General features: G+C 44.5%; 1 protein-coding gene across 1 annotated transcript; it reads right to left on the reverse strand.

Moving 5' to 3' along the window:
* Positions 1-15390: 15390 nt before the first annotated feature.
* On the reverse strand, positions 15391-15756 carry LOC142572397 (uncharacterized). Its single transcript, XM_075681490.1, has one exon. It carries the CDS (start codon positions 15754-15756, stop codon positions 15403-15405), a length of 354 nt encoding a protein of 117 aa, XP_075537605.1. The 3' UTR covers positions 15391-15402.
* Between the last annotated feature and the right edge of the window lie 217 nt (positions 15757-15973).

Consider the following 15973-nt stretch of genomic DNA (forward strand, 5'->3'; position numbering starts at 1 on the left):
GAAGGAAGGTAATAACTGGTAAATCCCTAAAGATTGCCAGGCGCATCATAATAAGCTGTAATGACGAGTGATAAAATCATTTCATGCCACCAAAAAAATGGGAATATTGTTGAGTATTTGCATACAGCCCTGCCGCATTATAGTTCAAACCAACAAGACTATGCGGACCGAAACAGGACGCAAAGATTTGGTTCTCTGTAAGAAAATTGATCAATTTGTGGCACAAAAAAGGGCGGCAAATAGATATAGGGGTCAGTTCGGAATACTCTAAGCTTGAGCTGCGCGTTCATGTTGTGCAAAGTATAGCACACGGAAACCAGAAAAGCCCGCATATACAAATTTGGTAGGCTTACCTGAAGAGCAACTCGTTTTGTACTCGGCGTGCCTTCATACGCCACTTCCCATCTCGATCAAAAATTGGGTTCGCTCAACACTGTATGAAGTGCAAAAAATCTGGATGCGTGGGCAGCCACATCTCCATGGACTGCAGGTATGACGGCAAGTCAGATGCTTCCTCAACGAACAAGGTTATCAAGTAGACAATCTTCCTACAAATATTTTTCATCAAGTGACCTGTGAAAGTCTCCAATATGTCTCAGTGCTCTCAATTCGAAACGTGGGACCAGCCTTATAATAGAAAACAGGAAATCACAGTGAAAGCAAGCTACGGTATAGTATACAATAGCCTTGTATACATGAGCCTAATTAAGCATAAGACAACTATAGTAACCCCTTCGTCTCAGGTGCATTCTAAAGAAAAGTTCGGTAGGCGGGTTAATCTCTTGTGACACAAGAAGGTGAAAGCCTCCTGCACATTTGATAACGCATGAAGTTATACAATCTGTATTAGATTTCTCTGTAAGAAGTATTGGTAATGCATGAAGTTATACAATCGGTGCTAGACAGCGGCACGCGCTTCTTCCGCAGTGGGGTACTGACGCGGCCGCCCTCGCGAGCCGCAAGAAAGTGCACGCCCCTCCATCGTTCGCCGCCGACAACCGCCGCCACTCCGACTGTGACGTAAGTGCAACACCTGGCGCGAGAACAACACCTGGCACGAAAGCAATTACTAAACCTAAAATTCGGCACACAATCAAGTCTGCTTACGTGTGGGAATGCGAAAGCATTATACCGTTTGTAGACCCCAGAACGTCGTCAACGCGCTCATATTAGACACTCATGACGCGGCGCCACCTCTTCCGCTCGGTCACGTGCGCCGCCCATTGATGCATGCAGTAGTCAGCGAGCTGGCCGCGACATGACGCGTGCAATCAAGCACGCACTAGGCACACCTTTAGTACGACAGAGTCGTGGGGCAGCCGTGGCTTCTGCTAAGCGTGCTCGTCTCGCACCCCGGAGGCCTGGGCTCTATTCCCACCCAGGCCTAAATGTACCAGATGTTCTTTTCGAAGCCACTAATTTACTTTGTTTGCAGGAACCTTCCTGAGAAATGTGACGTCAATCCAAGCATTTTTTACGTGTTTTTATTGTTTGCTGCGTCGGCCATTTTTAATCACGACACAGTTTCCGCAAGGGCACCGCCAACATAGACACCCAGGGCTTTCGCCTGAATACAGAATTTTGTGCACACATTTCGCATATACTGCGTCAGCTCTTCCACATGAATCACCACCGCGTACGGCCATATAAAACGAACAGGAAATCAAGTTGCGAAGAGCATACGGATAATGAACTGCTTTTTATTGAGCTGTACAATTAATACTGGATTATGGTTAAATATGTAATTAGCTTAATATTTTAATAAATCAAGTGACCATTGGCAATTAACCACGCGCGAAATGCGCAGATGGCAAGTTCAGACCATGATAGGCGTCAAAGTTAACTTTCCATCCACTCATCTTTTTCTTTTCTGTTAATAAAAAATGATAAGTCGCAGTTTTTTGTCTGAAAGACAAAGCATCGATTGCGATAGCAAAATAGTGGACAGCTATACGAAGTAAGGATAGTATTTTTATCGGCCATATAAACTTGTAAATAGAGGCATACTAACTAAATTAACAAGCATGGTGTCCCGCACACACAAGCCAACATGAACACATTTCACTCGATGACCGCGGACACTCGCTATCGAAACGCTGGCGTTAGGAAACGCGGAGGCAGTAGCGAGCGAAGTGTTCTTCGTGCTGTCTATCGCTTCAACGCAAAGTGAACGCCAAGAACAGTTGCAGCCGGAGTACAACGCCGCCGCCCCTCTTTCCTGCCCTCCTCCTTCTGGTGCCTGGCAACGTTGGGTGCTTCGTGCGTGACGGAAGACGGCGCGCTTCCTCTCCGCTTTCGTCCTTTTTGACGCGGGCGAGATTGAGCTGCGATCGTCGTCTCCCCTCGCACGCTTTCAGTCGCACGTACCGTGTAGGCCGCGCGGCAACGGTTTAATTCGTTTCAACCCTGGGGAGCAATTTCCGCGGCGAGATTTTGCTTCGTCTGTCGGTAACTGGCCCTACTAATGTTGTGTTGGAAGTGCGCAAAAAAATAGGGAAAAGGGCTAGTATTTAAGGCGTAAAGCGCCCGCACGTTGAAATTTTGTGTTGCTCAAACACGACGCATGCACACGGTGTGCTCAAGCACGCGCGTAATTACCTCAGTTCCAGGTTTTGAGTGCATGAAGATATTTGTACGTGGTTTTGTAGGTTCATTTACGTACGTGTAGGATACTTTTGTTCGGCCGGCACGAGAGATTCCTACTGTCTTCGGCCAGCAATGCCTAGCAACAGGGCCACGTATTCTGCTCCGCGCTTTTTACAGATGTGTGTAGCTCATACATGGGTTGTGGCGGCCATGAGCAACGTTTTTACACGAAGAGTGTATTGATAAGCTCAACACCGTACTAACGCATGGAATCGTTTGTATTTATTTATTACAGTGCAAGTGGTTGGAATTTGATAGCATGAACGAACTTGATGGGACAACAGAACAGAGGTTCTAAAAACCTAATTAGCACCAGTAGCACTTTTGATGAAGTGCTCATTTTATACCTGTATACTGCGTGCGTCTGTATTCTTTTGCGTTTTAAGTTTTCGCAGGGAAGCACTGCTTCTTTAACTGGAACACTCAAGCCACACAATACAGAAAAAAAATTAATTCTTCGGTTTTACCTGCCAGAACCACGATATGATTATAGGCACGCCATAACGGGGGACTCCGAATTAATTTTGACCAGCTGTGGTTCTTTAACGTTCCCACAATGGACGGGACACGGGCGTCTTTGCATATCGCTCCCATCGAAATGCGTCCTCCGCGGCCGCGATTTTATCCCGGGATCTCCCTCGATCAATCCCCCTACGCGTACTTTCGCGGCACTGGGTCAGCAATAGCGGTCGAAGCGCACTGGAAAGAAAAAAATATACAAAAGCGAGACGCGTGCTTTCACGTGACACAGATTGGACAACGAAAGAGGAGAGGAGGCTGGGGCAACAGGAGACGGGGAGGAGTAGAAAATTTGGGTGTGTCAGTTCATAGTGGTTTTATTTTCTTCTTTTTTATTTTTTATTGTTTAACCTAGGTAGGACATTAGGCAGTATAATAGCAAGAGCTTGGTGGCGCAACTTACCGCCCTCTTCCAAAGGGGACGGCCATAACATCCATCCATCCATCCATCCATGCGAAGAAATGCCGGGGAGAGCGGAGTGGTGGAAAGATCTAAGAATGGCGCTACGTTTGAAAAATTTAGGGGCTTTAATCATCGCCCTTGGACTTTATACGGAGCCTCACGGCGACGGCAGATATGCGCTTGGAGTGCCCATTTAATTACTATCGTAATAATAAACACGCGCTTTGTAGTTAGTACTTTCTTCGACCAAAACGCTCTGTATCCCTCCACACCACAGCCGGCCTGGGTGACCCATCTTAGTTAACATGCGCAGCGATTTCGTATCCACTTATGACCCCACGTATTCCCAACGATGTCGCGAAGCTGAGTGTGACCTCATAACTCTTGAACAGGTGTCGTATGAAAGTTTTTTTTTGTATGTCATCAACTATATCGTCATTGTTCAGAGATTCTTGACCAGTTATTTTTGTTTGTATACTGGAACAGATTAAACGGTAACAGCTACTGCTTGATAAAGTTAGGATCAAACCAACACTTCGCCAGACATATGCATGGACATGGCGTGCTATATTTCATTATACAGGGTGTTTCACGTAACTTGAACAAAGGATTTAAAGGAAGAGTGCTTAACCGCAACTGAATGAAACCAACCACATATGAATTGCCGTGATCTAGCGGTCCTTAAGATATTTTTATATAGCGCCTAATTAGTTCCATTAGTTCAAAAAGATCACTTATGCAAAATTTTTAATATTTCCTTTAGGGCTAAGTGCCTTATGTTACCTTGTAGAGGGCATTTAAAAACGACCGACGCAAAATCGACCGAGCCACGCACGTTTCAGTTCTCGGGAACTATATGTATATAGGGGACCTAGTTACTTATGTTCAGAAACTTACGGTAAATAGCTGCCTTCGTCATGGTAATCGACGGGGGCTTCCGATGGCAGTGTGAACGTAATAAGAGCCGGTTTGGAGCGCTTCCCTCGACGCACCAATCGCGGGGAGCAGATGAAATGGTAGAAAGAAGCATCGAAGAGCATGGAGAAAGATCGGATCCCGCTTTCAACATCAGTTTTGACCCGTTAATCAGAGTGTATCCTCGGTTCGGTTGCATAAATCGACGCTTAGCATCGAGAGGATCACGGCAACACCAGCATTTCTACGGTGGGTCGACTATTCGCATCTTAAGAGACTTTTTTGAGCCGCCACCATCGCCGCCGCGGTAGGCCAGGTGCTGCCTGAGTGTGGCAATTGGAGGCGAGTCAGACATGCAAGTCATGATGGAAGGGGAGGAACTACCTCCCGACGAGTGCACCGAAGAGTGCGGATGGCAGGCAGCAGTTTCTAGGCGAATTTCGACCAGATCCGCTGTTAACGGCAATTCAGCCGGAGCTAGGCCTCATATGGCTACGTCGCCTAGAACATACGAGAACGGCAGTCGAGTCAAGAGCAGGGTCGCCAGAGCGTCCCGAATGCCATACTTGCCGAAAGAACACTTTAAAACCATACTCCGACCACGCGGCGGACTCAATTACGAAAGATCACTTTAAAATCATACTCCGACCACGCGGCGGACTAGCAAGATTGGCTCCACCAAGATTGGTAAAAGCATCGTTGAAGCAGCTGGTTAAGCTTGGACCACATTGCATGAGACATCATATGCCCGAACGTCCACCAAAACATAATTGTATCGTGTACGCCTCAACGAGAGAATGCTGAGAAATATGTGAGAATAAGGTCAATTAACCTGGATGGATGCAGCTTCGAGATCAATGCATATGAGGCTGTACCTCACAGCACGTGCAAGGGAGTGATAAGGAACATTGACTTAGCAGATGGCCCGACGGAGCTGGAGAAGAACATAGTCAACTCAAGAAACCCTTTGGCTCTCGCCGTTAAAAGAATCAAGAATGCCGGTACGGTGATCATTGCCTTTGATGGACACAAGGTTCCGAATTTCTTCAGATGCGGCGCGGTCCTTGTAAGGTGCTCACTATACAAGAAACAAGTCAATGTATGCTACGCTTGCGGTTGGCTCGGTCACAGAGCTGACTGGTTCCCGTCTCCGCAAGAGAGAATATGCCGAGGCTGTGGTGCAATGAATCTGACTGACAAACATCAGTGCCAACCCAGGTGTGAACTGTGTGGTGGCCGATACCCAACGGTGGACAAAATGTGTAAGCAGCGCTATAAAACTCCATACGTAGTCAGAAAACGGAGAAACGAAAGAGCACTAGCAACCAACGTCAACAAGGACAAAAAGGACCCACAGCCAAGATCAAGGTCCCGCGGCAGGTCCAGGTCCCACAGTCGCTCACGCTCCAAGGGAAGAAGCGTGTCGAGATCCCGACCCAGATCCCGATCCCAATCCAGGGCGCGATCCGGATCAAGAGATCGGAGTCAACAGGCTGCATCGAAACCCGGGGAAGGAAGCAACGGATCCACGTGAGCCTACAAAGTCAAGGGAACGCCCATAGCGGACAAGACGCTGCCTCACCGGGACACCAATAATACAAGATTTATCTGGGCCGACGACGCGCGTACCAATCCGGTAAGTGCCATGCTTTGTTACCCACCCCCAGAGCAAAGTAAGGATCGTGAAATAGAAAGACTTAAGAAAAAGAATGCAGAACTAAAGGAAATGAATCAGAACATGATTAGAGAAATGACGGAAATAAGGAAACTCTTAAGCGAGGCTAAACAAGCAGAAAACAAAGATAGCACTAATACACGCAAAGAAGCCCCAGTTTCCACGCCTGCTTGTGAATGACCCATGTCAGCCAAGCGTAGGGCTGTTGAAAGTAAGCTCAAGAACACTGAAACACAGATGGAGGAAGTCAAACAAGCGCTGGCGTCTTTTAAAGACAACATGCAAATGCTTATGGACAGTGTCTCACGGTTGACAATGAATGTAGGCCAAATACAGATGGCACTGATGGACCCTAACGAGGAGCTGAAGGCTTTTGGCGGAAGAATCAAAACCCTGGAAATGATGACTACGTCAATGGACGTAAGGGAACAATGAGGACCGTCATTCCTCAGAGCTACACTAACTCTCCGGGTGGGGGAGATGAAAATGCAATATGGCTCACAATAAGAGGGAATTTCGAATATGGCAATGGAATTGCGGGGGTTACAATAACAAACGTACCATCATCCAGCAATGCCTTAGGTCACTTCAGTCTAAACCGGATATTATCGCACTTCAAGAGACAGGATATGGATATGTCACACTCACTGGATACAGAGCCATAGAGTGTCAAACGTTCGGTAGGGGCCTGTACGTGCTTGAAAATAAGCAGCTTACACACATCCCGCATGACTTAGGCATCATAGACAAGAACCTAGAGTACCTCATGGTTGAGGTTGTAGTACCAACTTCGCACAAGAATCAAAGGAACAATAGCTTATTCGTACTCAACATCTGCAGCAATCCAAAACATCAGAAACAACACTTCAAGAGATTATTCGGAAAGGCTACTAATCTAGCTGGAAGTAGACCTCTGATTATATTAGGAGACTTCAATGCAGCCCACGACCTATGGGGCTACGTTATGACGAATGCCAAGGGCAGGAATCTGTGGAATCACGCGGATGAGCTAGACCTGGTCTTAATCACGGATAAGACCATCCTACAAGGGTTGGCAATTCTGCCTGCAGAGACACCACATCTGACCTTACGTTCATTAAGAACACAGAACATGTTTCGTGGACTAAGACAAACAAGAATTTTGGCAGCGATCATTACGTAATAGAAGTCAAACTGGAAGTTGAGAAAGGACGAACTCGAGAATTCGAAGTCGTAGATTAGGACCTTATCCGTAAGTTAAGAGCCCAAAGTGGAAAAGAAACCACCAAACTCAATCTCAGAGACTGGTGTGAGGGCATCAGAAGTGACACAAAAATAGCGTCCAAAAGAATTGTTACAGACACTATTGTGGAGGCAATGGACTCGAAACTTGCCCACTTAATAGAAGCCAAGGAAGCCATAACCGGAAGGTGGCGGGCCAAAGGCTAAATTGCAGACTGAGAAAAAGAATCGCAGAACTTAACAAACAAATCGAACAATACTGCAACACCCTCTGCCAGCAACAGTGGGACAAGTTTTGTGAGTCAATCGATGGGCAAATAAGGAGCGGCAAGGCGTGGAAATTGATCGAGCATCTGCTGTATTAAAAAGGCACTAAATCCAACAAGAGACACAGCCTTGCCCAAGCTATACACGTAGCCCTTAAGGATCAGCCCATCGAAACAGTTACCAAACGACTAATTGACAAATACCTACCAGTTGGAAATGAGCAGGACCAGCCACTTCCATCAGAATACAGGGGAGCCGCTCAACCTGAACTCGACCAACCCTTCACCACATCCGAAATCCGGAGGGTGTTAAGTGAACTAAATCGAAAGTCAGCCCCCAGTCCTGATGGAGTAACAGACACATCACTTAGCAATCTCGATGAGCCGTCAATTGAATCGCTGACAGTCTTCATCAATGAAGCATGGATCTCAGGCGAAGTCCCAGAAGAATGGAAAACTTCACAAGTTATACTGATACCGAAACCGGGTAAACCTCCAAGCTTGGACAACTTAAGGTCAATATCACTTACATCATGCGTGGAGAAGGTCGCTGAACACGCAATCCTTAACAGGCTAAAGGACCACTTAGAAGACAATAATATATACATTCACAACATGCTGGGCTTTAGGTTGGCACTTTCCACGCAGGATGCCATGAAGCAAATTAAAGACCACATACTCGACGGATATTCTAGAAATACTAACGTCATATTGGGATTAGACTTGGAAAAACGGTTCGACAGCATGAAGCATGAGTACGTCCTCAAAACGACCGAAGACATTGGACTCGGGTTGAGGATGTTTAAATACATCAAATCCTTCCTCGAAGCACGCACGGCGAAGATAAAGGTCGGAGACAAACTCAGAAGGGGTTCAGCTCGGAGATCGAGGAACCCCCCATGGATCGGTGATCTCTCCCGTCCTTTTCAACCTGTGCATGATTGGTCTGTCCAGAAAGCTGGGCAACATTAAGGGCATTGACCATACCATATATGCTGATGATCTCACTGTATGGTGTGCTGGTGGCAGTGAAGGGCAGATACAGGACGCACTGATTGAAGTGATCAAGACGGTGGAATAGTAACTTAGACCCACTGGACTCAGGTGCTCCCCAGATAAATCGGAGTTGCTACTTTATAGACGGGAAAAAGGGGGCAGGCCTAAAGGCTGGAAACCTCTCTCCGAAAGCAATATACACCTACATAGAGAAAATGGTGCCCAATATACCCAGAGTCAACGTAATCAGGGTACTAGGCTTTTTCATTGATGCAAACGGTGGAAACCATACGTAGGTCAAGAAAATCACGTAGGTCAAGAAAATCAGACGCCTGGCAAGAAGACACAAGGGCATGAAAGAAGATAACCTTATTAGGTTAATGAACTCTTTCGTACTCTGTCATATTTCATATGCCGCTGCCATGTAGAACTGGACGCAGGTTCAACTCAAGAAGCTTGACGCAGCGATCAAGAGGGTTGTTAAAAGCGCATTGGGGCTCCCAATTCGAACCAGCACTGCAAAATTGCTCAAGTTAGGAATACACAACACGACCATGGAGGTCGCGGAGGCTCAAGAAACATCACAAATAGCGAGACTGCCTATAACCAGCACGGGAAGATCAATCCTGGACAAGATCATGATCAACCCCATTACGGATCCAGCACAGTACACTAAGGTTAATCAAGAACTCGCAGATAACATAATTGTCGCACCGCTACTCAGGAATATGCACCCAAAACAACATCAACAGAACAGTTGCACGAGCCAGGGCGTTAATCAAGAAAATGGATAAAGGGGGCAGAGGAGCCTGCTTTGTTGATTCGGCTGCCTACAAGTATCGAACTAAGTTCGCGGCGGTCGTAGTGGATCATCAGGGCAATTGCACCAACTGCGCCACGGTCTACACTAGCAAACCTGAAGTCGCTGAACAAGTTGCCATTGCATTGGCACTAACAGGCGATAGATTCACAGAAATATATAGCGACTCAAAAACAGCTATTAGAGCTTTCAATAGGGAAAAAATTGCCCCACAGGCTGCGAGAATAATTAACAAAAGGCAAAAAATTGTTACACGTTACATTTATTGGTTCCCAGCGCACCTTTGTTCACTTGATGGTATTCCTATCAATCCAAATGAATCGGCCAACAGCGTCGCCCGCGAACTTACAGACCGGGCCGCTTTCACATGTGGTTTTGATTCTGCTGGATTGGAGAACTTATATAGAGATACGCTCATTACATACAATGAAATTACAAAGGATTACTACATGGGAAGGAGGGAGTTTTCACCCCCTCACTATAGGCTAAACAGAGCACAAGGAGTTACACTTAGGCAATTACAAACTGAGTCTTATTATTCACTTGCACAAATAAAGGAATGGTATGACATTGCAGACATGAATAGTATATGCAAAGCATGCAAAAAGGAGATATGCACGCTTGAACATCTGCTCTGGGTGTGTGGGTCGCTCGGCCCTGGCATTTCCCGGAATCGGTTTTTAGGAATGATCAGATCTCCAGATCATATGCCTCAAGTCCTGGCTGTCCTGTACGCCGGTGATAGGGCTAGGAGGCTTGACCTCCCGTTCCCAACATGGGACTAGCCAGGCAGGTGGCAACACCTTGTACAAAACAAGACTAAAGTTTTTTCCTCCTCCTCCTCCTCCTCCTGATGACGTGGTAGAGAGAATGGCATAAACGAAACATCGTTTCACTTCCTCTCCGGGGATCAAAATCTCCACACTGGCAATGTGAAGCTATATGAGTCGGAATCGCGTACTACATCTATTGTGCAGTGCTTGTGGCGTACACAACACAGTCTCGGGGAGAGGGTAATTTGCGCATTCATTTCGGCGGCGCCAGCCGGCTAGCCTGTATAGTTTCTACACTATGTGAAGTGCGTAAAATCAGAGTTGCGAATATGAAGCTGGAAGCCTGATGCGCGACTACAAGCATACTCTAGTTTTGGTCTGATGATGCTAGAGTATACTAAATGCTTTACCCTGGGAGGAATATTCTATAGTTTGTGGCGGAGAAGACCAAGTTTACGGTAGGAAGATGAGCAAACACCGGCAACATGACTGTTCCTGCTTAAACGTTTTGTTATGTTAACACCGAGGTATTTATATTCATTAACTTCTGTTAGGGGATGCGTTGGAAGCGTGTACGGAAAGGAATGCACAAGTTTTTTTCCTGGTAATCTTCATAAAAACTGTTTTTTTCGGCATTAAGCTGCATATCCCAATTGCTGCACGATGTGTTAATCCTCTGGAGATTAGAGTTAAGCAGAACTTGGTCACCAGGACAGTTAATTTCGTTAAACAGAATGCAATCATCAGCAAACAGTTTAATTAGAGCCGCTTCAGTTATAACACTAACAATATCATTTATATATATTAGATATAACAACGGGTCCACTACACTTCCTTGTGGAACACCTGAAATAACTGGTAAAGTATATGAATGATTACCATCAATGTTAACACACTGTATACGGTTGGTGAGATATGACGAAGCCCATGTCACCACAAATTTAGGAAATCCAATTAGTTTAAGTTCGTATAATAATTTTGCATGAGATACAGCATCGAACGCTTTTCGGAAGTCTAAGAAAATGGCATTGACCTGACCTGAGCGTTTAAGCACTGTTGCAAAGCTGTGTATAAGAGATGTGAGTTGAGTCAGAGCGGACAATCCTTTCCTAAATCCGTGTTTAACAGATGAGAGTAAACTATTGTCATTTAGACATTTAGTTATATAGTTACTTAAAATGTGCTCTGCTAACTTACAACAAGTTGTAGTGAGCGACATAGGACTATAATTAGAAATAAGCATCCTATCAGCCTTTTTAGGCACAGGTACAATGCAAGCTGTCCGCCAACCGAAGGAAGCTTTCCTGTGGCAAATGAGCAGGGAAAATACGTCAGAAATATTAAAAATGTCACGTTCAAATGTCTACATTCCTTCGTACCTGATATTCTTATCTACTTCAGAAAACTCTCATATATTATCTTGATCTCTTGATTTTCCTGGAATTTGCGAACTGATGTTTTGACAAGCATGACGCCACAATAAATTTTACTGCGATAAATTTTAATCCACTGCGCCACACTTAAAAATATTTTTTGTGCTTGTTATACCTGCGGACAAATCTAGAACTTTGCAGAATTAAAAAACCATTTCCACCGAAATCGGCAGCTTTAGGCCAGTTTACGAACTGGGTGGTGCCAATAGCTATGGTTTAGACTTTTAACACTTTTACATTGAATGACAAATGTGTTTGTTTTTATTCGTCCTGGGGTTAAAGATCTTAGCACTGCTCTCGTGCAGCATAAGTGAACTCTTCTCGGCTGAGTTTTGCTTCAAATGAGACGGCCACTGCCAAGCTGTTACAAAATGTAAATTACACAAGATGACCAATTTTAAGTGTTATGCAATTTTTGAGATAGCACCTTGCAGATAACCTAATTCTAGTCCTTGAGCTAGACTGTTCAGAGATGCGGACATTACTTGCGAAATAAATGGAAACACATATTCAACTAATTAAAAAATGCGCTAATTATATTTTGAAATAATTTCTTTGCGGCACATGTTGCAATTTATGAATTGTAGCCGCTGAGTTTGCAAGGCTTAACCACTTGGAATGAATTTCCAGAATGACGCCGGTTTGTAGATATGGGCCATCAAACTTGCTGTAAAAAAGCACTGTTGTTCCCCTTATTTTTTAACGAAAAGCTCTTTCATGCATTCAAGCACAAAAGTAACTGGAACGCCCAGGTATTTCGTTCCACGCTATGGCACATAGTATCTCGAAACTGGTGACATTTTGGACATGCATTTCACGTGAATACGTCTTCCAAGCTCACCGGCTACAATTTGTAAACCGAAATACGTGCCGTAAAATAAATAATTAACGAGTTAATTACTAATATTTTTTAATTATTTGAATATGTATTTTGATTTCTCGTGGTAGTAATGTCCCCCTCTTCGAATAAGCAAAGATAAAGAATTATGCTATTTGCCGCCGGCTATATTGAAAATTCCATAAAACTTAAAAAAGATCACCCTGTATAACCTTAATGAACGAAAATGCTTAACAATGGTCCCATTTGGAGTGGCACCATTACAGTGATGGCCACGGTTACAGACTGACAGAGCTTTATTTTTTTATGATACTTCAACGAGCTCTCTATCTACAGATAACTTGATCAATTCAAGATTGAACGGTCTTTCAGAACCGTTTTGGTGAAATATTAACATGTACCAGACCAAGCCTATACCGTCAATGAAGCCAAGGGTTATCTAGGGAAAATAATTATTGGTTAGTTGAATAAGTAGACTTAATTATTATTAATTATTATAATTGCCGAAAGGTTAAAATAAATAAAATGAATAAAAGATAAGAAAAGCAGCACTGGCTAACACCCCTATGCGCAGTCAAGAAGGAGCCCTCGCTGTAACGCGATTGGTAGAGCATCGCCCGCATCATTGTATCGGCTCTCACCGGGAGTGCTTAGCCGTTCTTTGTTTTCTCTTTTATTTTATTAAGAATATGATCGGAGATCCTCGCAAATATAAACCTCTTTTATATTTATTCTACATTTCAACAAAATATACCATACCCCCTGTACTTTCATTGGCTTGTGTTCATTGGTTATTCAGCTTGCGCTTATTAAAGGTGTCGATGACGGAAGAAGTTGTTTGCATGGTGCGTGTGATTGCATCAAACATTTGAGGATTTGCTAATTGAACGCAGCCCAGCTGCGCATTCTATGTTACCGGTAGCAACCTGTGACAGCGCTTAGCAAAGGCTGAGCTCGATATGCGGTGGTGTATCGCTGTTTACAAGGCCACCTGACAAACAAAAGATGAAGGCCGCCTCTTACGCACCGGTGCTCCCACACAGTTTTCTGTGGCTAAGTATAGGACGTAATAGGGAGCAAAGTTATTGGTGCATATTTCTTCGTGTCTAAGATATCAAGTCTATTTTTCCATTGAACAAAATTATGCGAAGCGGCGGTAGTTCTCAACAAAGAGGAAAATAAAATTCGCGTTATTTAAATAGTAAAATAATATTGTCTGGTATTCCAGCTATAGTAAATATGACTTCTTAACAAGTTTTGCACATTTTCTAGGGGCGTATTTAAGACATCCAAATGTGAAATAACACCATCGCACCGCCTTTGAGATCTTTCGTTAGCTTAGTTCAGAAACGAAACTTGTGACGCAAATACGGGTGCTTCGCGTCACCCTGGAACCTTTGGCTGGACTGAAGACGGTGGCGCGTCGCGATGAAATTGACGCGCGTTACCGTGTGCGTTATGGTACGCGGTGCGCGAAACTGTCTCTATGAAGCGAGACCTTTGATAATAGCTCACAATCCTTGAGGCGCAGTAAAATTCGGCAAACCTAGGCGGTGGTCTTTCCATTTCTCCTGCAAGTTATATCCGTCTCTCTGAATAATCCAGCTAAAGGACTAGAACTATCTCATCTGCCACTGGCGATTTTTAAAAATTCCATGAAACTTAAAAATCATCCCCCTGTATGTGCTCTCTGCTGTTTTTGCACGTGCCATTCTGCTGGGCTACCGAAATTTGATCTATGTGCGAGCCCGTTGAACGTTGAGGTTGAACGAGCCCGTTGATGTCACTACGGAGAGTACAAATTCTGGAGTTATAGCTTATCGGTGATGACTCTCTGGTAGAGCGGTGCGTTGATAGCGCAAAAACGGAAACCGATGTTAAAAATACCAAGTTAGCTTTTTAATAGCACCCTAAATACCCGATACGGAAAAAGAGAACCCAATACCCAATTGGCTTCTCCGCCATCCCGCCATATCAACCGTTGGTTTAAACGGCTTATTTACCCGTTCTCCTGAGCAAACATTTTTACACCCTGCTCAGTATCTAATATGTAAGCATTGCCATTTGACATTCAAAACACAATTTAAGGAATCGAAGAAGACATACAATATCCGCACAGCCTTTATTTACATATACTCTACAACAGCCACACACAGGGTGTGCAAAGACTACATTTGAATTCGGCGTCTTGTCATGCCTTTATATGTCTTGTGTCCTGGAATAAGGAGCATTGAGAGTGTTGAAACCTTGACACTCTTCTAAATGACACAAACAAGCTACGATGTATGTAATAACGCATGCACAAAATAAAGCCTAAGCAGGGAAAAACAAAAAGAAATCTGATAACAAAATAAGGCCTACGTGAGGGTATTGTTCATGGATAAGAATTGCCTGTAGAGAAGCAGGAATTAAAGGCGTAGTATTTTAGGGCTGTCCTGTTTACAACGGTTCCATAAGCAATGTGAAAGCACGTATATATATATATATATATATATATATATATATATATATATATATATATATATATATATATATATATATATATATATATTGTAACTGAAATTAAATATCCTCATTTGTGAGAAACCATGCGTCGGTCTAATTATACACTCAAAATGGGACAATATGTCACGTCGCTACTGCTCACCTCCTGCTAAAATTTAACAAAAATATTTCAATTCTTGTTTTCAAACTCGATATAGCCAAAAGCCTGCTCCGTGCTTCTGAACCATCAGTCGTTAAATATGCTAAATAAATAAAAATTAACCATGACATGCACTGCAGTCTTGATATTTATTTACGCTATGCCCCGTAATGTGCACACTTAACGCTGTTCTCCAATTTAAGAGAAACAGTACACAGAAGAAAATAATTGTTACCTCAAGAATACATGACACTCATCCCTTCAGGCCGTATCCTCCGTACTTCAGACCACCTCCATAACCACCGCCGTAGCCAAGACCAACACCATAACCCAGGCCGCCTCCGTAGCCGAGTCCACCACCAACTCCTCCAAGGCCGGAGTGAGCGACGATGGCGCCTCCGCCGTGGACCTTGTTCACGTGGTGCACGGTACGCACGAGGAAGGCGGGTCCGGCCACTGATTTCGCGAAACCAGGACCGCCGCTCAGCAGAACTACGCTGCTGCCGACGCCCACTCCACCGAAACCTCCACCGTAGCCTAATCCGTAGCCGCCTCCGTATCCAACACCATAACCTCCCAATCCGCCAGCGCAGGCGCAAGCCACCATGGCCAAGCAGAGCAAAAGAACCTGGAAAAGGCGAGCTCTTAAAGAATTAAACGCCCATAAAAACTCTCTTCAACAACTCTGAAATGCACGCCCTCGGTTCATGAGTGTTAAGGGCGTGAAAGTGTCTCAACATGCGATACACCAGTACTTAGCAAACCCAACGATTATCTGTGGGGGATGATATATTGTGGCGAGGGGATCTTGTATAAAAACAATT

Source organism: Dermacentor variabilis, chromosome 1 (assembly GCF_050947875.1).
Source record: "Dermacentor variabilis isolate Ectoservices chromosome 1, ASM5094787v1, whole genome shotgun sequence".
Taxonomy (NCBI): Eukaryota; Metazoa; Arthropoda; class Arachnida; order Ixodida; family Ixodidae; genus Dermacentor; species Dermacentor variabilis.

Coding starts and splice junctions, on each gene's coding strand:
- LOC142572397 (XM_075681490.1), bottom strand. CDS start 15,756: ATGGTGGCTTGCGCCTGCGCTGGCGGATTGGGAGGTTATGGTGTTGGA.